Here is a 24,881-nt window from a genome sequence, read left to right on the forward strand (position 1 = left end):
CCCGCGGTGGCCTCGACCAGCGCCAGGCGCGGCCGGCGGCCCGAGGACAGGAAGTAGGCGGAGAGCGCGACGCTCAGCACGCAGAGCGCGGCGAGCAGCGCCACCAGCGTCCGGAAGCGCCGGCGCAGCCGCACGGCGAGGTGCATGGCGGGCGGGCCTCGCCCTAGCGGGCCATCGCGGGGCCGGGACGCGGGGCTGCCGGTGCCGCCTCCCCGCGGCTCATGTCACCATCGCCGACCATGCGCGGAGGTGGGGGGGTCACAGCGCGTGACGGCGGGACGGCCGCGGGCAGCCGCGCGGACCCCGGACGCGTCCCACAGCGAGGCCGCCGCAGAGCCCTCCGGACATGACCTGCAAGGGGAGAAACGCCGTGACTGAGACAGCAGAAGCAGAAGCGTTGGCGTGCACGCGCCGCTGGTGCCAGGCACAACCCGGCCCGAGGTGCGTCAGCGCAGCTACTGTGCCAGAACGTTCACGGCCTGAGGTCCACAGCCAGGCGCCACCGCTTAGAGCATCGGTTGTTCTCATGTGCTCGAGGACACAGGCTCCTATTGATATTGTGAACACACACATGCATTTATATATATGAAACATACATACGTGTGCATGTGAAATACATATTCCTATGCAGTTATATAACATATATGTGATACAGCTATCCTATACAGTAAAACCTGGGATTGCAAGGAACTTGGCTTGCGAGTGTTCCGCAAGCCGAGCAGACATCTCTAATACGTTTGAACGTGGTAAACAAGCCATGTCTTGCAATGCGAGTAGTTTGTTTCCAGAATGAATTATGCTCGCAGACCAAGGCATTACTGTATATCACATATATAATTTTTCAAACAAGTCACCTAAGAGAAGAGGTACGAAAGAACGCTTTCGTGTGACATGTTACTTGGCATACAGATTGCTTGTCCGGGCCGGGAAACATTTTATGCGTATAAAAGCCGGGGACTTGAGTGAGGGCTGGACAGCCACGCTGGGACACTTCTGTCTGAAGTAATCACAGGTTTCCCCTTAGTGACATCCTTTCTGAAGTCACAGGGGGACACTTGGCCCTCTCCTGCATAATGGCCAGAGCAGACAGGTTTCCTGTCCATTCTGAGAAGCAACATGAGGCAGAGGCCGAGGGAGGGAGGACAGACAGACCGACCGTCCTCAGAAGCCTCTCGTGGGATGGGCCCGGCAGCCTGACGAGAACACGAGCCTTCTGTGAGCACCCCGACCCGCCTGCCCCTGTAGTCATGGTTAAAACTGAGTTTCCGTGATTAAGTCTTAGCCAACAATCAAATGTTCCTGTTCCCTATCACTCTCTTTAGTTTAAAAGGAGAAGAAGGTAGAGAGCCCTAAAAAACCATCCCCTCAAGACTGTGTTAGACGGCTGATGGAATTTTCCATTTGCCAGTCTGCCAAGCTGTGTCCCTAGGAAAGCAACCAAAAAAGTTCACACTTTCAACCTGGGAGACACACACACACACACACACTGTATTAGAGAATCAAATTAGCACGTCTTACAATACAAGAGTTGTGCATTTTCTCACACTGTAAATATTTTGTTTCTGGGTTTACTTTGTTCATTTTGAGGAATCTGAGTAATGGCTATTAATTGAGAAGCTATTAAATTATTAAAAATCATAATATCACTACTTCCATTTTACATATTTCTTTATGTTCTGAGATACATTTTTCCTTGTTAGTAATTTAAATAAAATTCAACAAGTTGAAATGTTTGCTTATGTCTTAGATTTTTGAAAAGGTGTGTTTAAAACAACCTCAGAAGTTCTCACTTTGAAATTTTTAAATATTTACAAAACATTTCAATTCTTCAGATTACAAATACATAAATTTTTCCTTTTAAGAGACAGTGAACCATTTTGAAAGCTCTCAGTTTTCAATGAGAAAACTCCCAGTGGTTTCATATTAACTTTAAAGGAAAATTGACTCCCATGTTACGGACTTATTAATACTCTTTTATCAAATATAATTCTTTCAGAGAATTATTTGCTCTCCAAAAAACTTTTAAGTGTTTCAAAATCCATTTCCCTTTAAATAAATTGAATTGTATTTTACTAAAAAGTAATGAAATGCAGCAGTAAAAGGCTTTGGTTTGTATAAAATGTATGAATCAATTATGCTCTACCCTCTACTTTTGTGTATGTTTGAAAATGTTCAGAAAGTAAATTTTTAAAATGAAAATTAAATGATAAACAAATGTACTATTGAAAGAGACTTGAGGTGTTAAGGGAGGTTATCCCGTCTCGTATTAGAACCATTCCTAACCTTCTCCTGGCTCATGGATTTGATGTAAAAATCCATCCAGGCAAACATGGAGCAGCTCCACCTCAGCCCGCTCTGCATGGCCCCACGAGAGCAGAAATATATTTAACCCACATATTTTGGAGGTTTGTTTAGTACTTTAAAATAAATTTAATCCGGAATTTGAAAAAAAACTAAGTGTATTACAAGCTAATACTTTATTAAATCCTTATCTAGACTGACATAAAAAATGTGACTGACTTGTCAGTTTCACATATTAGAACAGCTCATCCTAATATGCAACAGTGAAAAAGAAATTTTAAAAAGCATATGGGACTGGAATCTGTCAACCAAAAGAATAAATCAAATTTAAATGTGACATTTACTTAACATTAATATGTTCAGACTTAGAAGAATGATAGCTACATATTATTACCATTGTAGATATGTGGGCTGGAGTGTGAGTGTAAGTGTGTGAGTGAGTGAGTGAGTGTGTGAGTGTGTGTGTGAGTGTGTGTGTGTAGCGTAAGGAGTTATCCTTCCCCGTCAATCCTCCAGTTTCTCCTTCCCTAACAAAAATTAGCCAGTGAGCGTGAGGAAGTCTGGAAACTAAAACATGCGATGCCAAGGGTTTACTTATGTTTTGTGTCTGAGATAAGAGATGGCCTGGCATTGTCTGTGACCTGTCTGAATCTTATTGTAGATCTACCTACCCCGGGCCCTGGCACAGAGCTCCGAAAACCCTGTGACTTCCTAAGTGACCAGAGCACTGGGAGCGGCCTCTGTTCTAATATTTGCTCTGTGACCCCACCCCTGACACAGGCCCTCAATCCCCTGTGACTTTCTGGGTGACAGCAGTGTGTTTGTTCTAATGAGGCAATGCTTGGTGGGCTCCTGGGTGGGGCTACTTCTCAGAAAGGCCCCGTCAGGGAAGCTTGGATGTGCGAGCCCCACCCCCATCCTGCCGCAAGGAGAGAGGGACTGGGAGCCCAGTTACTGAGGGCCCTGTCTACATGACGAAGCCTCCACAAACATCCCCCAAGTACAGGGTTCGGAGACCTTTCAGGTGGGTGACCCACGCTCAGGACGGCCACACACCTCAACTCCACGGGGACAGAGGCGCCTGCGCTCAGGACGCTCCCAGATCTCGCCATGTACCCCTTCACCTGGCTGTTAAGCTGCATTCTTTATCATACAACAAACTGCTAAACGGAAGAAAGGGTTTCCCTGAGTTCTGTGGGCTGTTCTGGCAAAGCATGGAACCCAACGTGATGTCACGGGAGCTTCCGACTGGAATCAAAGCCAGGCGGAAGTTGTGGGCAGTTGGGGACCTATTACTTGTGATCGGCATCTGAAGAGGGGGACAGTCTCCTGGGACTATGTCCTTGGCATCTGAGGTCAGAATTGGATTGAACTGTGGGACACCTAGCTGTGTCCGTCAGAGCATTGCCTGGCATTTGGAAAGAACCCCCGCATCTGGGGTCAGAGTGTGCCGAGGGTGGTGGCGCGTGAGGGTAAAGGAGAAACAGGACAAAAAGTACTGGGTTTTCGGAAAAGTCATGACGCATTTTTGCAATGAAAACCAGAAAAATACCTCATGACTTTTCTGACAACCCAATAGGTTTTCTATACACGTATCTAGACTGTGTCCCTTCAAAACAAACAAACAAGCAAGCAAACAAACAAAAAACCAAGGCAGAGTGCAGGGCCAAGAACACCAACTCCAGAATCTTGGAAAGGTCGAATAAGGAAACTGACATCACCTGTAAACACACCCATATGTGAAAGGAGCCACATAAAATTAAGGATAACAGTGAAGACGTTAAGATGTGCCCCAAAAGTCTAAAAATATGTGCCGTGTGTGCTTAAGGAATATAGCTCATGGGCTAAAACTTCCACTTGACCTCCACCCAACGCGCCGGGCAGGGCGGGCCTGAGCTCCCCGTCCACTGCGATGGCCGTTCTGTAGGGAACAGGGACAATGTGACCAGAGGATGGTGTCTGGAAAAGCTAGCATTTCCTGAGCCCATACTGAGCAGGGAAATGAGGCTTTGCCCCAATTCGGCCAGCCTGCCTGCCAAGTGTCCTGCAGGCCTGCTGTTAGCCTTTGGAGGGGGACCGACTCGTCACTTTTGTGACAGCCCATCCCCAGTGTGGGCTGCATGAGCCCGTGCAGACTTTGGCTCTGTTTTCGGTGCTGCCTCCCTCGTCCTCGCTCGTTTTCTTTTCCTTCCAAACGTGGCTCGAAGTCTCACCAGCAGTGGAATACGCATCACCCTGCGATCCCTCAGTCTAAGCTTAGATAATGTGAGGTCATGACCGTTTTGCTCTCTGCTTTAAAGTCATTCTTTGACTTATTTCCAAAATGTGTTTATAGATTCTCTAACACCCAGCCTGCAGGGCTCAATCCCATGGCTTCTCAGTCCTCGTGGACGTGTAGCGATCTCAGGAAGCAGCGGAGAAGGCAGCACCTCAGGCCCTAGTGTACTTACTGGCTTTTTCTGGACAGAAGGGGATTCAGAAGTAAGCTGGGGCTCGAGTCACGGTGCACGCACGCGTGGCTGCCTCTGTCTCCACCTGTTCAGCTCACCAGGGGCTGGCTGCAGTTGAGCTGAAACTGAAAAGAAGGATAACGGTGACATCCCCAGCACGTATGAGCACCCCCTGCTTGCCAGTCTCTACGGGACAGCCGCTGCACTCCTCACCCTGCTAAGTCATTACCAGGCTATTTTTAAATGAGGACATTGAGTTTTAGGGGGTCTGAGAAAGAGACCGCGATTCCACGACTAGTGGTTTGCGATATGAGGGTCCAAGTCCCACCTCTGCGCTGGTGAGAAAAACCAAGCATTTTTAACTTAGAGGAAAGCCCGAGTTCAGCAGTGAGCATAATTAAATGATGTAGCTCACATATCAGCAAGTTTTATTTCAATTTTGAAAATGCAGATATTCAAAGTTAGAAATAGCTACCAAAAATGCAGAAAAAGCCTAGAGGTGAACTGGATGAGCTGCAAGGAATCTGTACTGTGACTTGGGATGGCCTAAGCGTTTGCAATATTTCCACCAGCTCTGCCTTGTCACGATACACGGCTGGGGTGGGGGGCATACTTTATCAAGTGCCGCATTTCTACGTGCTTCATGAGTTTTTTCTTTGCTTTTAAGGATATTATAAAAAGTTAGCTCTTATTTCATACTAACAGAACAGTGGTTTTAAATCAAATATTGTGTCATGTAAACATTTAACCACCTATTCCTGTACAATAGTGGCAGTCAGGCTCTCTTGGGGAAAATTCCAAAATTTATAAACATCTTTCAAGTTTTAAGGGAACTGTAAGTATCACAGCCGCCTTAGCTAAAATGAGTGCAGTCTTATGATGCTGAGTGGTTTCCGGAAGAATTATTATTGATTCACAGACGGTGAGACTAGGAATTGGTTGGTATCATCTGCTTTGGTCACTTGGAGCTCCTTTCAGTTTCCAGGCCACAAAATATTGTGATTTTATTTTTGGCAACAACCGTACCTACATATATAACTCTTCTCAACATGAAGGTACAAAGTCATGAGTATTTGTTATAGTTAGTCAAAATCAAAGTGGTATGCTTTATGATAGTCTGAAATATGATCTTTTCTACCCTTGTAAGTAACCGGTTGATTATTACCTAACTTTTATACACTTCATATTTTCTTAATTTCGGTGACATGATATAAATATGTCATGGTCCCCAAAGTGTGCCTTTTTGTCAGTACAACCTCCTAAAAGTGTCACTTCAAACATAACAGCAACATTACTACCAGCACTTCACACTGTCACCTACTATCACAGTAGGTACGCAGCTCAGAGCATCAGCTACTCTCACACTTGAAGGCGCTCTGAGGACCACTCAGGATGGGGGAGGGGAGTGTCAGGTGTTTGATCTCCGCTTCCTGGGGCTACACACTTAGTGCTGCTTACATCCTCCTAGGTCTTGTTTTCTAAAGCAGAAGAACAGCAGGATTTATCAGGAGGAGGAGTCCATTTTTATTAAAATCAAATTGCAAGTGCCTATATTTAGCTTGCTTATTAGAAAACCACAGGGACTTTGAGAAGGAAAGCGCTGACTGGGCACGTGCCCTGCTAGACCATGTAAGGTTTCTAGAATCAGTAGCAGAAATGCTATTTGTGACCAAGTGGAGAGGCCTATAGCCATTGCAGAGGACTCTGTGTTTATTTTTACACTCAAGATTTCATCACCCAGTTTTACCCTCAACACTACTAAAGTGATGATATCTCCAGAATGCATGATCCAGAATTAAATAGCATTAAATAGCTTTGGAATTCCTGGGTTTGTCCTAAGCATTTCGAAAATCCAGACAATTCCGTTAGGACACGGGATGACTGGGTGGATCTGTGACATGTGTCTGTTTTTTTCTAGATTTGGGAGTGATATTTACAATGGGATGCTCACAATCAAGCTGGACCAGACAGGCTAAACTTCAGGTCCATTTTGGAAATGCTCCATGTTCTCCCTTAGGTGGGAAGTAAAGGCATTCATCTAGCGTCCAGTCAGCACCGACGCACATGCTCTGAGCTCTTATTTCTTCTCTTCATTACAGTCTATTTTCCGTTCATCTCCAGAAAGCCTCCTCCCTTCCTTTCTCCCTCTCCCCCACTCCCACTTTGACGGAAGGTTAGCAAGTTACTGATTTAAAGCTGTGCTAATGGGTTTGATGTGAGAGTGTGGGCATTAACCAAACAATCTCCGTAATGTCGTTTGCAATTCCTATCGCCACCTTGTTTTTTCTCCATATAAACAGTTTATCGGGAAGCTACCAAAGGTGACTGAGGACAATATCATGGCAGGCTTCCTGGTTTAGATACATAGTCGCCCCCTTATCTGAGGGAAACACGTTCCAAGACCCCCAGTGGATGTCTGCAAAGCGACTGATGTTTTTTCCTATGCACACACGCCTATGATCAAGTTCACTTCATAAACCAGGCATTCTCACTGACAGACGATTCCTTCCTGCTGCAGACTTAAGCGACATGGTTTTCCCCTTCCTCTCCCTGCAAAGGTCGAGGACTCTCACCTTTGCACTTAAGGAGGCACATCTGGCTTCTCTTTGGCACATCTGATCATCAGCCTCACTGCTGCTGTGCTTTGGGTCATTACTAAGAAAAATAAGGGTGGCGAGGACGCAAGCACTGCCGTTCCTGACAGTCATTCTGATCACCTGATGCCCGAGATGCCACTCGGAGACTGTGGGCGGCGGTGGAGACAGAGTGGCTGTGCTGACAAGGGGTGGGCGGTGCGCATGGGGTGCAGAGGGGCCACACAAGGCCCCATCATGCTGCTCACAGCAGCACACAATTTAAAGCATACAAACTGCTTATTTCTGGAATTTTCCATATAATATTTTCAGTCTGCCACTGACCATGGTATATGAAACCCTGGAAAGTGACACCATGGATAAGGAGGGCTACTGTAATCTTAAAATTTTTCTCTTAAAAGCAGGCTCCTTTTTTGCCAATGGTCTCATCTACCAAGGTTATGTGAAAAATGTTAATGTTACTTTCTTCTTAACAAAAGTCATGTATATTTTGTACACTTGAAACCTATATAATTTTACTAACACTGATAACTTGAATAAAGATAAAAAATTATGTATATTTCTTACTATGAAAACATGAAAAAGTTTGAAAACCCAGAAGAAATAAAATGACCATTGCTTAACAGAAGCCTCTCCTGTATTTCTTTCGAGTCCTCTCTTTATATGTACTTTGTTTTTATGTAGTTGTAGTTACACACCAGACATATAATAATTTGTATCCTACCTTTTAACTCAAAATTGTAACACAACCAGTTAGAATAAAAGGCAAACATGATCAAGAAACCCTTCTTATATCCATCATTGTTTTTTCACTTCTATTCCCTTGTCATATTTTGATGATTTCAATAATCTTCTAAGCCTGGTGGTCCTGCTACCTAACTCTACATCCTTCTACTTCCAAAGAAAATAGAAAGTGAGGATGAGCTGGAAAGACGTCTCCCAGGGACCAAACTGACTCCCACCGGTGTTTCCCAGACTAAGGAATTCTCATGCACTCACCGGCTTCCTGACGCCAGGAAAACGTGCATGTCTCATACAGTATTTTCCTTTTGCCCCCAACTCTTTTCTAGAACTTGAACCTCTCTTTGCTGAGGACTTAGTTAAAAACTGAGGGTAACCCTGTGTGAGTAATTGACCAAAACAGCATCTGCCTATGTTCTGTTGGGTAATCACAACTGTTAGCATCTGACTTGCGTTCGTCTCCGCCATTCGCTCCTGCCCCCAGTCTGTGCCTGGCCTGTGTTGATGTTAGTTTGACACTCACTTTACAAGTGAGCTCACACTCGTCTTCATAAATCTCCTGTCACACTGACCCCCAGCCCAAGCAGCTGCCTTCACCTTTCTGTGCAGCTGTGGAGTCAGGGTTTTCCCGAGGTTTCCCCTGTGAAGCTCTCTCCTCGTGCTGTTCCTGCGCTCTACGCGGTGGACCACGTCAGGTCTGGAATGCCTGATGCTGGCTCTCCTACTCGAAGCCTGAGCAGCCCTACTTCCCTTTCAGGAATTCCGCTCAGAGCAAGACCATCGCCGCCCTCGCAGAAGCCAGCCGGGGTGGGCGTCTCCTGTGTGTCCTAGAGCAGCCTGTCACAGGGGTTCCCATCTGGTTGCCAGGAGTTCCCTGGAGGCCAGGGACTGCCGTGGACCCAGAACTGGATCCTCAGCACTTCGCAGATCACCTGGCTCGTCACATGTTAAAGAAGGAAATACCCAGTGACGCTTGTTCAAGATGCACTCGGGCCATGGAGGCAGGTGCAGGGCCCACCGCCACTGCACAGGCGGGTGAGTGGGACTTGCAGCCAGGGGTCGGGGTGAGCGAGAGTGAGGGAAGGTGCTAAGAGGAGACATGCCGGGATGGGCGGGGGCCTCCGTCTGGACCTGTCTAGCAGGATCCTTGCTGAAGGATGGCGAGGGCCGTCAGACATCACCTGGGGTGGTGGAGGAGAGGGACCTGATCAACACTGAGGTGACCAGACGTCCAGTGTGGGGCTTCTGGCTAAACGGACCAGCAGGGTTTTTCTCACAGATTTTATAAGGAAGCGCAGCGCTGGGCCAGGGGAAGACGCAGGAGCCTGCGTAACGTCTGGTCAAGCAAGGGACCTTTGTCACATGCGCAAAACAGTCACGCCAAGCCAACAACGTGTTCGCATCTGGCATATATTCACCTTTCTCTCCCCCAAGCTGCAGCTGGAACGCTGTCTTCTCTAGACACTTGTGGGCGGGAGGAAAGCCTGCCCTCAGGTGTCCCGGTTGTCCCCGTGAAAAATAAGGAAACAGCTGTGTGTCTATGTCCACATTCCCGTTCCCAAGGGAGAGCTGCAGGGTGCCCCCCAAGACAGTCACCCCGCCTTTCCTACGCTTCCCTCCAACAAGTGAGTGCGCAGAAGGAACCACGTTTCATAAAAGCACAAAAAACAAAGGAAGTAGGAAATTTAAAAGGGGATGAGTTTGATAATGTGAAGGTTGCTTTAAATTCTAAAACCCTATAATCTATTGAAAAATAAGCCTGCCCTATTCGATCCTTGGTAATCTTTTTCCCTCTAAATATCTGAAGACTATGTTGTCCATACTTTTTTATGATGCCCTTACATTTTTATTTAACTGATTTATGTGTCTTCCCCAGAGGATTGCGGGTACATTTTCAACAGCCTAGTCTGCATATTAAGTTTCTCTCTCACACAAAACCGCTTTCCCTTCCCTCAAGCATAACCCAACACCAAATCAGACACACAGTAGAACCTTAATAATTCTGACTCAGTTAAATTGATATCCTATGTTATTACATTTGTAGTAGTTCTATTGGAACAATGATCTCAGAATTCCAGCCTAAGGTTTTGAAAACTGGGAAATCAATTGCATCCAGTTGTCTCAGTTTACTTATAACTAGGATATTATGATGCATCAGATGATTCTGATTGAGTCTGGATTTGTCAGAAGATACTACATATGTGCAGATAATTCTTTAAAAACACCAAATTCATATTTATCTGTTATTAAAAAAAATGAAATGCTTGGAGAAGAAGCAGTGGCAGGAACCCAGAGGCCGAGCGCCCGTCTGCCCCTGAGGCAGGTGCTGGCACCTCTGAAAACTGGGGTGGCCGGAGGGGCAAGCACACACCGTCCATTTGCCCACACTGACCAGCAAATTCTGTCAAGACCCCAGTGCACAGAGAGCCTTGCGGGTGCAGGAGCTGCAGCTGTGACCCATGTACGGCTCCCACGGTGGCCAGCTGCGATCCCGTCACTGCTCGCTGGGCAGTGAGACTGGTGACAGGCTGGAAAGCCCGCGTGGACCTGCCAGTGGGGAAGTGCACCGAAGTGACTACGTGACGAGACGGGAGAGCCAGGTTCTCGCGGGCCACTATCATTGCCCAGAGCACTCTGCACCCCAGACAGCCAGAGTCTGGAAAACTCGGCTTGTATTAATATCGGTGTATTTCCGCCCAAAATTTCCTTTTCTCAGTCTGTCATTTTATGAATACAATGACAAATGTTCTTTCTACCTCAATCATTAACTTTCTACTTATGTTATTTTCTAGAAGGTTTTTTTTTCTAATGAACTTTTCACCCAATTCTTGGTTTTGCATTTCAGAGAAGGGAAAAGATTTTTGATGAGGCACAGACTCTGGCTATAGGGGACTCAGAGTCACCTGCCACCTGGGTGACCTCTGCTACAGAATCATGCTCTTTACTCGAAACAATCAAAAGAATGTCTAAAGGGCCAGCCGAGTGGCTCAGTTGGTTAAGAGTTTGTTTAAGAGCAGGAGCTTTGAGCAACATGGTCACTGGTTCGATTCCCACATGGGCCAGTGGGCTTCGCCCGAGCTTCGCCTGAGCTGAGCTGCCGCCTGGATGGCTCAATGGATAGCGTGTGCCCTCTTAACAGCAAGGTTGCCAGTTCAACTCCCGCATGAAAAAAAAAAAAAGGAATGTCTACAGCTAATTCTTATAATACAAGCAAGTCATTGTAAATACTAGGAGATAAAGTATTGTAACTAATTTATCTTTCCTAAAGTTTTAAAAATATTCACCCCAAATTGTAAATAAAGATAATATAATTAAAATTACAAAAAAGTAAAATAAAAAAGAAATAATTTATTTTCAAGCCACTTAACATTTTTTATTACACAGCCACAAAAATAGGCTAATCGTGTTTGGCATTTGTTTCCCTAGGACTCAAATGTTAACCTGTATATAAGTACATCACATTTACTTGAAAAGAGAAAATAAAATAACTCGCTCTTTAAAGTGAATTATTTCTGTATTTCTAAACAATCTTTGGATCGCCCAACTTTTTCGACACCAGAGGGCGATATGTTCTTGCTTTTCCTGCTAAAATAGACCACAGCGCCTGCTCTCCAGAACAAAACAAAGTGCTCAGGGTACCTGCTCTCAGGACAAGGGTCCTGCTGTTGACGTCAGAGAAACGTCAGGGTTCCTAATGTTAAGACCACTCACGCCACAATCCCACACCTAGCACACGTACACAACCCTCTTCCTCACATTCGTAATAAAAAATCAGTTATATTCTTATGGGGCCCCCTGTTTCTGAATTCCAATTTTTTAATTTAATCATCTTATTTTATTTCCTGCTTCTGTGCCCAGGAAAGGGATACATGGACTATCACTTCTGCTTAATACTTTGCTATTTTTGTGAAAATTTTAAGATCTGAATCTTTACAGGAACAGAAGTATATCTGGAATTCAAAGAGGATACATTAATTTTATTGCTGTAGTAAAAACAACATACTTTTTTGTGAGAGTTACCAGTTTTACATTTCTCTATTATGCAAATTGTACATTTGTGAAATAATTTCCTTTGCCCAAAAAAACATGATTTCTAAGGATTTGAATCTGCTTAAATGATTTACTTTTTAGTATCTTAAGAGTAAAAAAATACCATAAAATGAATAAGAAGCAACACTTATAGACAAAAGAGAAATGTGTACACCATGATATAGATCATCTCCTAATTTACTTCTCAGCTCTTAGGTGGAAACATGGAACATAAGAACTATATGAGAGGTAATTTAAAAGTGGGGTTACAATTTCTGTCAATATGGTTTATGTTCAAAGGAAGATTTCTAGATACTAACTACTGCTCACAGTTATAACTCAGAATTGTAAAACGATGCACTTCCATGATAGTTTATCATTTACCAGAGACTATGTGAAAGTCCCTGCTCACATGTGGCTGGTTTGCAGATGATTTGAAAGGTAATGGATCATTAGGAGGCTGAACGTGCGATGAAATACATTCAAATTAGTCATCCTGAGTAATATGTACAAATGCGTAATAAACATTTTTTTCTATTCATGTTTTGAGTTTTTCTCCAGAGTAGATTTCCCTAGTCATTAAAAGTTTGGTAAAAGAAAGTGTTTCTCAGGACTAAGAAATCATGCTCGATATCACAGAACATATTACAAATGAGTACTGAAGAAGATGGTAATATAAGTTACAAACTATATGGAATGCAAACATCAAGGCGATTGAACAACGTATCGAAATTTGTGGATTTAGCTATCATAACAGAAAAATAGAGAGCCTTAGATGCATGTGTTTGAAAAGTGTGAAAATTAATAATCTAATAAGGTAAGCATCCCTCTCAAGAAGCTAGAAAATAACAATAAAATAATAACAAAAATGGTAGAAGCAAAGGCATAAGAAACATGCAGAAAATAATCAGACAAAAAAAAAAACAGAGAAAAAGTAAGCCTAAACCTGTTTGTTTTTAAAGGCTAATAAATTTTACAAACCTCTGTTGACATTAAGATAAAAAGAGATAAATCACACATAACTGATAGAGACAAGAAAGAGAAGAACACCACATTTGCTTCTGACATTAAAAAGATTAAATTATTGATGGATTCATAAGACAATATTTTAATTTTAAATTTAAGTGAATAAAGTTTCAAGAAAATATAGCTTTATGAAATTGAATTGAAAAACTCAAAATGAATAAAGCAAAATGAAGAATTCAAATAGTCAAAAATATTTCTACAAAGGAGACTCCAGTCACTGATTCCTTACCAGAAGATCCTACCAAAGCTTCGAGGAATAAATCCAATCTCACACAACCTTTTTCAGAGAAACGAAGAAAAGAGTGATCGCTGTCAACCTCATTTTATTAGGCTACCATAACCTTGACAGTAATAGCTGATGAAGGGATAATATAAAAAGGGAAATTACAGGCAACGTAATTCAGAAACATAAGATGTAAAAATTCTAAACCAAGTATTTATAAAGGCAACCAGTTACCTATAAAAAAGAATGAAGTAGCATGAACAAGTTGAAAGTAGCTGCTATAGGTTAACCAGTGTCCCCCCAAAAACGTGTATGCTTACATCCTAGCCCCTTGTACCTCACTCAGCATGTGAACTCAGTGGAAATAAGGTTGTCACAGGTGTCCTTAGTTAAGATACGGTCACACTGATGATGTCTCCGTCTCCTGAAACACTTCACTGTGCTTATCAGAATACATGGTCAGTGGTTAGCAAAATTCTTTCTCCGTGCGGTGACTCTTCTGTGAAGTGTTCTTCACCTTCTAGCTCCTGAAACCCGCCCCTCCCTGGAGGACCCTGGAACCCTCTGGGCTTGGTTAGGGTTTTGCTTCCAGTTCCCCACGACTGGGTCAGGAGGCTGGCTCTTCATTGTCACATCTAAGCGATTTTCCATTCCTGCTCCCTAAAAAACTAACTTTCCTCTCACCAGACCACACCTCTTCTCCTTACTGCAGGCATTGACTAACGCAAAGGTTAGGCTCCTTCAGCCCTGGAAAGACCCCAGTTTCTGGGTAACTCACTCTTTTACAAACTACTACACATCCATATAGGTGCTCCTTCCAACACTGTCCTCTCAGTTTTTAAGTCCCCTTGCTAATGTTCTGGTCTTTCTCCCTACCATTGCCACCAGTTCCATAGTCTATGCTAGATCTTTGCGTTACAACAAAGAGCTGTAGAACTGTAACCCGTTCGTAACACTGCCTCTATACACTCTGCTATCCGACCTCGGTCTTCTATCTTTTTAGCTCACTCCACCTACCACCCCAACTTCAATATTTCACCCCACTAGCGTCTTTAAGCCATGGCCCTTTCACTGGTCACTCTCTATATCATAGCCTCACAGCCCCTCTCACCCAGTTTAAATTCCATACTCAGTTGTATTCATTCCATTTTATATATCCTCAAACCCGTTTATCCTCTTACTTCATCATGTGCATCTGTCCAGGCCACGCGGGCTGAACCCACAATGCACCAAACATGCCTGCGCCTCCCCACTGACAGGCCTTTAACGCTGCTGGTAAGCCTGTCACGCCTTCTAGTCCAGGGGTCGGCAAACTGCGGCTCACGAGCCACACGCGGCTCTTTGGATCCGTTCTGTCTCAAAAGTTTGCCGACCCCTGGAAGAGCCAGTTCTGTCCCTCACAACAATTTAAAAATTATTCGAGAGCCATAAATACATTTTTACATAATCACCACTATGTGAATAATATCCTTTAAAAATTTTATAAATGAAACTGTGATAGTTTTATTTTCATTTTCAATTTTACTTCAGAGCCACAGCTCGGGAGCCACTGACTCCTGGTGGCTCTTCCGGCTCATAAGTTTGCCGACCCCTGTCTAGTCCAGTAACCTCCTCCTCTCCCGACGGCCAGACCCTCTCCTCTCTCTTTGAACTTCTTCCTTTCCCACACTCTCAGCTGATGGTCAAGTTTTCTAATTCCCAGAGAACACAGTAGCAAGCATTAGGCAATTTCCGTGAGAACCTACGCGCTCACGTTGTCCTTCACATGAGTGTGTGCTTCATCCAGGGTCATCACCCGCTCTGTTCTGGCTGCGGGTGAGCCTCCATGCGGGCACCAGCTCTAGGCTTCACCCCTGCCCACTCCAGCACTGGTTCCGCAATGCTCCCTTCATTCCTATGGAGCCTCACTGGTTTTCTGCTCTGGGGATCTTCACCCCAGGATACAAACACTCCATTATTTTTCTCATTATTCACTTACCCCACAAGCTACTCCTATATTTATTTCCTCTTACAGCAAAACTCTTTGAAATGATGTGTCCAATTTTCTCTGGAATCTGCGCCAATCAGACTCACCCTCATCATTTGTCAAAACTGCTCAGTAAATTTCATGTTGTGAAGCCCAATTGTCCATTCTCCTTCGTCACCTTACCTTCCCTATCAGCAGTTTTCACATCGCTGATTATCCCACCCACACAGACACTATCTTTAGCCAACTTCCAGGACAGTGTACACATTTGCTTTTGCGTAACTGCCACATCACATTCTCTGGGTCCTTCCCACCTCCCTGGCCTCCAAATGTGGAGCTCCCCAGGGCTTAGTCCTGGGACCTCTTCTCATTTCGATTTGCAGTCACCTCCTTGGTGATCTCACACACTCTCATGGTTTTAAACACTATCTATAAGCTGACTTCAAAATTGACATCTCCAGCGAAACCTTTTACTTACTGCTATTTGCGCAGTTGACCACCTCTTTGGTATTTTCACTTGGAAATCTAATGGACATCTCCAGACCAAGGCTGAATGCCTGATCTTTTCCTTAATCCCAAAGCGATGTCTCTCACAGTTCCCCCAGATAGCTAAATAATAGCTCCATTATTTCACTCGCTTAGGGACACACACATCTGGGTGTTAGATGCCTCCTCTCTTTCCTTCCCACCAGGCCCTCTAGATGTTAAACCCATTGGCTCTACGTGTAAAATATATCTAGAATCTGAACACACTTTAACGTTTTCTCAGCTATCACCCTCATTCAAGTTAGCATTACAGCTCCTCCGGATTATTGAAATAGCTTCCTGATTGATCTCTGCCTCTGCCCCTGCCCACATCAGCTTGTTTTTCCAATGCGTTGGCCAGAGGAATTACTTTATGATGTACATCAGGTTTGGTCATGACTCTGATCAACTTCCCACCCATCTAGGTACTATGCTGTGCTCTTCAGGTACCTTCCTCTGGGCTTCTGCGCTCACTGTTCCTTCAGCCTGGAAGACTTGTCCCCAGATACAAACATGGCGTTTGCTCTCATTTCTTTTAATCCCACTTGAATGTAATATTCTCAGCATATCTGCCCTGGCCTCCCAGTGCAAAATTGCAAGCTCCCTCCCAACACATGCTAACCTTCTTGTTTGTTTGTTTTCCTGTGTGTGTGTGTGTGTGTGTGTGTGTGTGTGTGTGTGATTTTAACAGTATAATACAATATAAACAATATCACATCGTTCTTTTCTGTCACTTCCATTAGAATCGAGCATTTGAGTGAGGGATTTTACTCTGTCTCGCTCCCTTCTATTCTCAGTGTCTATATCCTACTTTGAAAGGAAGGAGTAGGAAACTGAATTGAAAAGACAGGTGGATACCAGGAGACTAAAAGGTCTTATTCAAAATGCTAAGAATTTTAATTTGCCTTAAGTGTCGTATAGAAATATTTTAATTTCAAGACTGACATGGTAATTTTTGTTTGTTTGTTTTAGTAAGAAGATGGACTAGGGACCAGTTAAGAATTGATTACAATAATCCAGATGAAGACTTTCAAAAATGGAAATAAGGATCTAAAAAAAATCAAACAAAAACAAAGTTTACATGAAGAGGAAGAATCAGGGTGATCAATGCAATATTGAAGGGAGACAAAGCCAGAGGACTCCAGACTCACTCTAAGGCTACAGAGATGAAGACAGGATGGTGTTGATGAAAGAACAGACACCAATGGAACAGAACACAGGGCCCAGACAGACCCCCCACACACCGTAACTGGTCTCTGACAAAAAGCAAAAGCAATTCCAGAGAGAAAGGATAGATTTTTGCTCGTTTGTTTTTCATTTTTTAACAAATGGCACTGGGCCAGTTGTTCATCCAGTTACATATCCACACATTAAATGAGAAGAAGAAGAGAAAGAAGAATAAGAAGGAGAAACAGCATGAAGAGGAGGAGGTGGAGGAGAAGAATCGTTATCTATACACAGACCTTACACCCCTCTCAATCATTAACTCAAAACAAATCAGAAATCTACTTGTAACTATAAAACTCTTAGAAGGTTACACAATAGAAAATCTGTGACCTTGGGTTTCATGATGCCTTTGTAGATAAAACAGCAAAGGCATGACCCATGAAAAGAAAGAATTGATAAGTTGGATGTTATTAAAATAAAAAAAACATATTCTGTGCAAAATGCACTTTCAAGAGACTAAAGAGATAAGCTACAGACTGGGAGAAAATATTCGCAAAAGACACATCTGATAAAGGACTGTTATCTAAAATCTAAAAAGAACTCTTAAAACTCAACAATAAGAAAATGAATAATCAATTAAAAAATGGGTCACAGGCCTTAAGAGACACCGCACCAAGCAGATATACAGATGGAAAGTAAGCACATGAAAGGCTGCTCCACATCACATGTCATTATGGAATTGCGTATTAAAATAACAAGATACAACCCCACACCCATTGGAATGGCTGAAATTCTAAATGCTAACATCACCAGATGCTGGCGAGGACGTGGAGCGACAGGGACTCACGCCTCGCTGGTGGGAAGCAAGGCGGTGCCGCCACTGGGGAAGATAATCTGAATGTTCCCCACAAAGCTAAGTACAGCCTTGTATGACCCAGCAACTGAACTCCTCAACTGAGGACAAAAGAGTAGAAAACGCACGTCCACAAGAAACCTGCACACGGATGTTTCCAGCAGTTTTATTCATGATCGCCAAACTTGGAAGCAACCAAGGTGCCCTTGAGTAGGTGATGGATAAATAAACCCTGGTACTTCTATAAAATGGAGCATTTTCCAGTGCTGCAAAGAAATGAGCCATCGGGACACACAGGTGCAGGGAGGAATCTAAAATGCATGTTACTAAGTGAAAGCAACCAATCTGAAAAGGTCACACACTGTATGATTCCAACTCTACGACATTCTGGAAGAGGTGAAACTGGGGACAGTGAAAAAAACAGTGATTGTCAGGGGTGTTGGGGGACGGGGACATGAGCAGGTGGAGCACAGGGGGCCTTTAGGGCAGTGATACTATTCTGTATAATACTGCAACAGAGGGTACGTTCATTATACGCCTGTCAAAACCCAGAGTGACCCTACTGCACACTGTGGACTCGGGGTGATAAGCTGTGTCAGGTCCATGAATTCTAAGGAATGCTGGTGTTGGGGAGATGGTGTTTGGGGCATATGGGAACTCTACGTACTTTCTGCTCAATTTTTCTGTGAACCTATAACTGCTCTAACAAGTAAAGTCTATTTTTTAAGTGTAAGCACTTTCCCAGAATCACATATAACTTTTGAGCTCTTATGAGTTTGTAGCCCCGTGTGGGCAGCACAGCCGAATGCATGTCAGACGCGCAGTATGAGAACCACAGCAGCTTATTTAGAGGATTCTGTTCTTCACTCCCACGCTCTAAGCTGCACAAAGTGTTCCATATCATAAAGCACAATGACGCTTCCAAAATGGCAATGTCTCTCCTGTCCGTTCCCCTGTACCCCAAAGCCACGCTGGGGATCCTCCCAGGACATTTCCATTCTGCCATCTGCTGCACTGTTTCTTTTCCCTCTGCTCTTCCCTGTCCTAAGAAGTCATTCTACTCATCAATCAACCTCAAGCTCAGAAAGCAGGAGACCCTTTCTTTAGGGGAGAGATGGAAAAGAGAGTGTGTTCGTTGTTTGTTGAAGGGGCAAGGCTGTGGGTATGCTCATGGGAATTATTTTGATCCTGTCACATGGGAGACAGAGGTGTCCTGACTGGTGGAATAAATGTAGTGGAGGATGAGTCGCGAGACCTCAGGCTGCAGTCGCTCAGTCTGTGCTTCCTGAATGCCTCCATGTGCCAGGTGCTCTACCCACCTGACAAACACAGCCTCTTCACAAGCATGGAAGTCTAGTCTATGACACATCTGAGCCCCAGGCGAGTACGGCAGAGCATGGTAAGTGCAGTCACAGGGAAACCAGCTACATGGAAGCAGAGAAGTGAGGACAGAAAACGAGTAGACTACAACGCATTATTCTTGGAAGCTCTGTGGCATGTTCACAGGACATGGCCACTAGGCTGCTGACTATACAGAGTGGAATTTGGGGTCTGGGCTGGGACTGCAAGTTGAGGGAAAGGAAAGCCATGGTCCTGAGGGAGAGGGCTGGGGGACAGTGTGCACAGGAGTGACAGAGGCACGCCAGGAAGACTTTCAACGTCGCATCGACATGGTCAGTGGAAGACAGCCATGGAAGCTTCAAGCAAAGGGACACAAGTGTTTCTGATCAGGAATAGAATGTGATATATGAGTCAAGAAATGCCATTGCCCTTGACTTAGCAAAATGTCCAGTGGTGCCGTGAAGTGAGGGGGAGCAGGAGACAGGCGGTGGGCAAGTAGAGAGCAGCTGAAGGAAAAAGGAAAAGCGCGCGTCTGAAGGAATAGGAAACTTGCTGTCACGAAGAGTACGCGCTCCTCAGCCAAGTGAGAACTCTAATCTCTACACTGAGATTTCAGAGACAGGAAAGTCTCCTGTGGGCTGGCGTCATCAGGAGGGGACTCTGAGAGGGAAGGACGTTGTTCTAGTCATTGGGGATAGAAGGGTTTGGAGTTTGAGGAGGCGAGGGGGGAAATGTGGAACAGAGGAGAAACCAAGCTCCAGCACCAGGGGGCAGGGCATTTCCCCTGAGAATTCCAACGCAGCATTATCTCCTGTGCTTTGCTCTGTACACACTAGTTAAATCAACTTACAGCCAGCCAGCGGCCACAGAGCGACGGCCATCAACTGAGAATTGCTTTGGTGCAGCTCAATAATCATTCTTTTAAAACCCATTATTATATTTGGTATTGATCTGCATCCTTGTTAATTGTCTCAGCAGACAATCATGGAAGCAGTTATCCGTGAAACACAAAATGCTCACTTAGCCTCTGATTCTTACGGGCAAGGAAACTATAAGACGTAGCGATGGATGAACGACACCATCGGGGAGAAACACACTTCTTGATCTACGAGTGAATAAAGGAGAGAGAAAAAGAACTCTGGTAGCGAATACTGAAGTTTAATTTCAAGAAATCATGAAGGACTTTATTAAGCTATTAATTATTTTAATATTTGCATAAACTGGCCTTTTATTTGTGAATTTAGCATTATTAATAGTACTGCATTTATATTCAGAAGCTATGCTTTTAATATTTTAGTTTTGCTTGCTTTCAATTGAGGTAAGCGATCACTTCATCTTTATCAACAGAATTTGCCTGCATCAGAAGTCACAAAAGATGACTATCTCTGAAAACCCATTTCAACAATCACTTCTCTACCACTGACTTTCTTACCTAGAGACTCCTAAAGCACTCAATACAAATGCCTAGGGAAAATTTAGATTGTTTTGGGGCAATAAAACTGAAGTTTATTATCTAGTTTACAGGAACTTCTAGTGAGGTTTCTCATCATATAATCTCACTATCAGGATACTCTGTGTAACATTATGTACCACTGGCTTTGAACTGCTTGTAATGCAAAATAAACTCTTTTCAAATGGACACTCTTATCTTGTGTACAAACAGTTATAAATTCCAATCATCAAAATCATTATTCAAAGAACTCAAGGAAACTACAATGAGATACCACCTCACACCAGTCAGAATGGCCACCACCAATAAATCACCAAACAACAAGTGTTGGCAAGGCTGTGGAGAAAAGGGAACCCTCACGCACTGTTGGAGGGATTGCAGATTGGTGGAGCTACCATGAAAATCAGTATGGAGGTCCCTCAAAACGTTGAAAATAGAACTACCATATAACCCAGCAATTCCTCTTCTTGGTATTTAACTGAAGAAATAAAAAACACTACTTTGAAAAGATATATGCACCCCTATGCTCACTGCAGCATTATTTACAATATCCAAGATATGGAGGCAATCCAAGTGTCCATCAACAGATGAATGGATAAAGAAGTGGTACATATATACAATGAAGTATTACTCAGCCATAAAAAAGAGTGAAATGTTATCATTTGCGACAATATGGATAGGCCTAGAGGGTATTATGCAAAGTGAAATGAGTCAGACAGAGAGAGACAAATGCCATATGATCTCGCTTATCTGTGAAATCTAAAAAAACCAAAAAACCAAACCAAACCAAACAAAACAAACAGAAACAGATTCATAGAGAGCAGATGGTTACCAGATGGGAGTGGGTTTGGGGATAGGGTGAAAAAGTGGGAGGGATTAGGAAGTAGAAAGTGGCAGTTCAAAAACAGTTACAGGGATGTAAATTAAAGCATGGAGAACGTAGCCAATAATATGGTAATAACTATACATAGTGCCAGGTGGGTATCAGACTAATTGGGGGGATTACATCATAAATCATATAGATGTTTAACCACTATGCTGTACACCTGAAACTTATATAATATTAAATGTCAACTGTAATGGGAAAAAAAAAGATGTTGTTTGAGACACAAAAAAACAAAGAACTCAAGGAATGAGAGAATGGAGAATTTACTGCACAGAAAGGGCAGAGGCCTATCCAATGTCACAGCAGTGTTGTGCACCCACATTCTCTGCTCCTTTCCAAAGCTCCTGGCCCATTGCGAGGGGCCTGCGGTGGTGCCCTACATTCCAAGACGGGGAATTTCACTGCCACGCATGAAACTGACGAAGAACTTTATTGCGATGGAAATGCTGAGGTTTTCTGTTGATGATTCATTGTCTAACTGTAGAGTCTATGTCTCCTATAGCTACTATCCCCACCTTCTACTTATTTCTTATTTCAGAGCATTCTTAATTTTACACAGCCCAGTAAAGTTGGATAATTCGTTACCGAAGAGAGACATGCTCCATTCAATTTTACTGGTAACCTGGGCCTACTTTTTTTTTTTTTAACCTAATTGCTTCAGATACCGTGCTATTTGAAGTGTGAGCTACTGAAATTGAAACCCCGGCTTGGCCACCAAGCAGAAATGGATGGTCACACGTGAGTACATCCCACACAGAGTGCCACCCTCCCGTGCACGCCAGCCCCGGACGCCCCATTCCCCAAGTGCAGGAAAGCATGGTGGGAAGCCCTGGGCAGAGAGCTGGGGTCACCGCAAACATTCTACTCCTTGAGCATTCTGGAGTCGCTCCTATTTTAATACCGTATGACTAGAATCAAGAATTACCACACACATTATGTGTGGGTGCTTTAAAAGGATGCATAGAAACTACCAAAATTATTCACTTAGCAAACCTGTTTGGTGGAAAATACTGGGAGACTATGAAATGTAAATATTTGGTTGATTGTCAAAATATCTTTGGGAAGAAAGGACAGAAGGAGTGAAACGTTTTACATGCCAGGACTACAGGGCCAATGAAAGCACACGACACATTTGTGGCTAACCTTAAAATATGCTTGTATCTTTTTACTCTTGGTAAGGGTCAACATGAGTCCTTCGGAGAAGTCCCATCTATTGTCCAGAGGTTTCTGTGGAAAGAATCCCTGCCGTGAGCTGGTGACTGAGCTCTCTTATGTTTTTTGGTGTGTGACCCCAGAGCTGGGGAAGGACTTTGGGGAGCCATAGCCTGCCCACCTAACGCCTGCCCCAGCAGTTCCCTAAAAAACTGTTCAATAGATTTCAAGTAAGCAATTGGAGGAAATTACGTAGCAGCATCGTTTCCACATGTTTACATGATTTCCACATGTAAAACAAAACAATTTTTCCATTTTCCCGAAGATGTTTTAAAGATCAACCAAATATTTTATATTTCATAATCTCCCAGCGTTTTCTACCAAATATGCTTGCTGACTACATTATTTTGGTGTAGTACCTTGCATCCTTTTAAAACATTCATACGATGTCATAATTCTAGAAAACATGTCAGTATAGATGCCCTATGAACTTTTTTTAGTGTTTTACTAGAGAAAGCTGCAAACTAAGGAACATTTGTAAGTACAGTAGAGGCAGTGAAAAGGGAAGTTTAGATAATTCCCTCCAAGTGTGGGACTGGTAGCCCTCAAACTCATCACTCAGGAAGGATCGCTTTAAACCAGGACAACTGTCATCCTGCAGGTCACAGTCAGAGAACTGAGGCATGTAATTAATCCTTAATTCCATTAAGTGTGTCCTGCTCTCTACTAGGAACTTTGTTGTCACATTCAGCTTTCCCAGCAATTCTATGAAGTGGGTGTTATCACCTGCACTCACAGACCATGAATCGGAGGCACCGAAGGTTAATTAGCTTTTTCAAGGTCATATTACAAGGGCAAAGCAGAATTAGAATCCAGCTTTGGTGAAATTCAACATTACCTCCTGCCTCAACTCTGACACAATCTCGTCTTTAAATCAATTCATGTTTGTTTACGTGACTTAGCAAACTCATTTGGTAGAAAATACTGGGAGAGAGCAACTCGTTTCCAGAAAGGCTCGCACTTTACAAACAATCTCTACATTCCTTATCACTCAGAAGTTCCCAGAAGCCAGAAGCATCTTTCTTATTTACACATCTAATCTTCAAATATGCTCTCACTTGGACTGGCTCAAAAGAGAAGCAAAACCAACATGTTTAAATTTTTTAAAAAAATCAATCTCCTTAATTAAGGCATTTATCAATTCATTATCTTTAAGAGATTACATATACCTTGTAAACAATCCTTTTATGAAAAGTTGCTTTTATACCCTTGAGCACATCCTGGGTAATCCATTCCTGCTCTTCACTTTTACCGAGAACCATTATTTACTTGAATTTTTTTGACCAATTTTCTAACCAACTGGGAGAGCTGGTTTTAGGTGGGGAAAGTGATCACTCTAAAGCTTTTATCCACACTCCTTCCAGCGACACAATGAAAAACACAGAAACCCTGGTAACCACGTTGATCTGCTCCAGGCAGACTCCTTCCGCACAAGTCTTCTGGAAAAGCAGCGCCCGCCCTGTGTTGGTTGCTTTGATTAACGAGCTTCACTGAACTTTAGAATGTATTGTTTGTCTTAAATTGCATAGAAACGCCCTTTCAGTATCTTTCATATGTTAGTTCACTGCTGTCACATAACATAAAACAAATGCCTTTTCATTAAAACAACAACAACAACAGGCCTGCAACATACAAAGGTCACTATGCTATTCCCCCACAGGCTCTTCTTCTTTAAGTATCATTGTTTCTTCAACTGTTGCTCAGAGGACCTGCTTCTCAGATGTCCCCTCCCACTTTACGTTTGGCAAACCCCTGCCATTTGCCTCAGGTCAAACATTCTCTCAGCCTTCTTGTCACCAACATCCTTCAGTTAAACTGGGGGCATTGACACATACACAGTAATTGCACCTGACGGGAACAGGTACTGTGACACAACAGCAAGACCTCGGTCCCCCTTGCAGGGGAGGAGGGTCAGAGGAGGCTGCTCCTCAGTGAGCAGGAACCTGAGCACTGGGCGGCCATGTGCGTCAGAGCTGTGCTCCTGGGCGCACTGGTCTGTTTCCTTGGTGCTGGTCCCACAATCCTATTAATTTGCTTTGTATGAATTACCACAGTGTTAGTCTCATCACAGTTTATTATTGTTAAGTTTGAAGTACTTTTGTAATTGTGAATTTAAA

The 24,881-nt window shown here is 43.6% G+C and overlaps 1 protein-coding gene across 1 annotated transcript in view; it reads right to left on the minus strand.

Moving 5' to 3' along the window:
* LOC109390276 (bifunctional heparan sulfate N-deacetylase/N-sulfotransferase 4) overlaps nucleotides 1–24,881 on the minus strand; it is a 188,539-nt gene that overhangs the window by 157,193 nt on the left and 6,465 nt on the right. Inside the window, exons 2-3 of the mRNA XM_019656544.1 lie at nucleotides 4,752–4,876; nucleotides 6–351 (exon numbers count right to left, since the gene is read on the minus strand). Coding sequence (XP_019512089.1) covers nucleotides 6–146 — 141 coding nt within the window. The 5' untranslated portion in view covers nucleotides 147–351; nucleotides 4,752–4,876. The remainder of the gene's footprint in view (nucleotides 1–5; nucleotides 352–4,751; nucleotides 4,877–24,881) is intronic.

This window comes from Hipposideros armiger, unplaced genomic scaffold (assembly GCF_001890085.2).
Source record: "Hipposideros armiger isolate ML-2016 unplaced genomic scaffold, ASM189008v1 scaffold_262, whole genome shotgun sequence".
Lineage (NCBI taxonomy): Eukaryota > Metazoa > Chordata > Mammalia > Chiroptera > Hipposideridae > Hipposideros > Hipposideros armiger.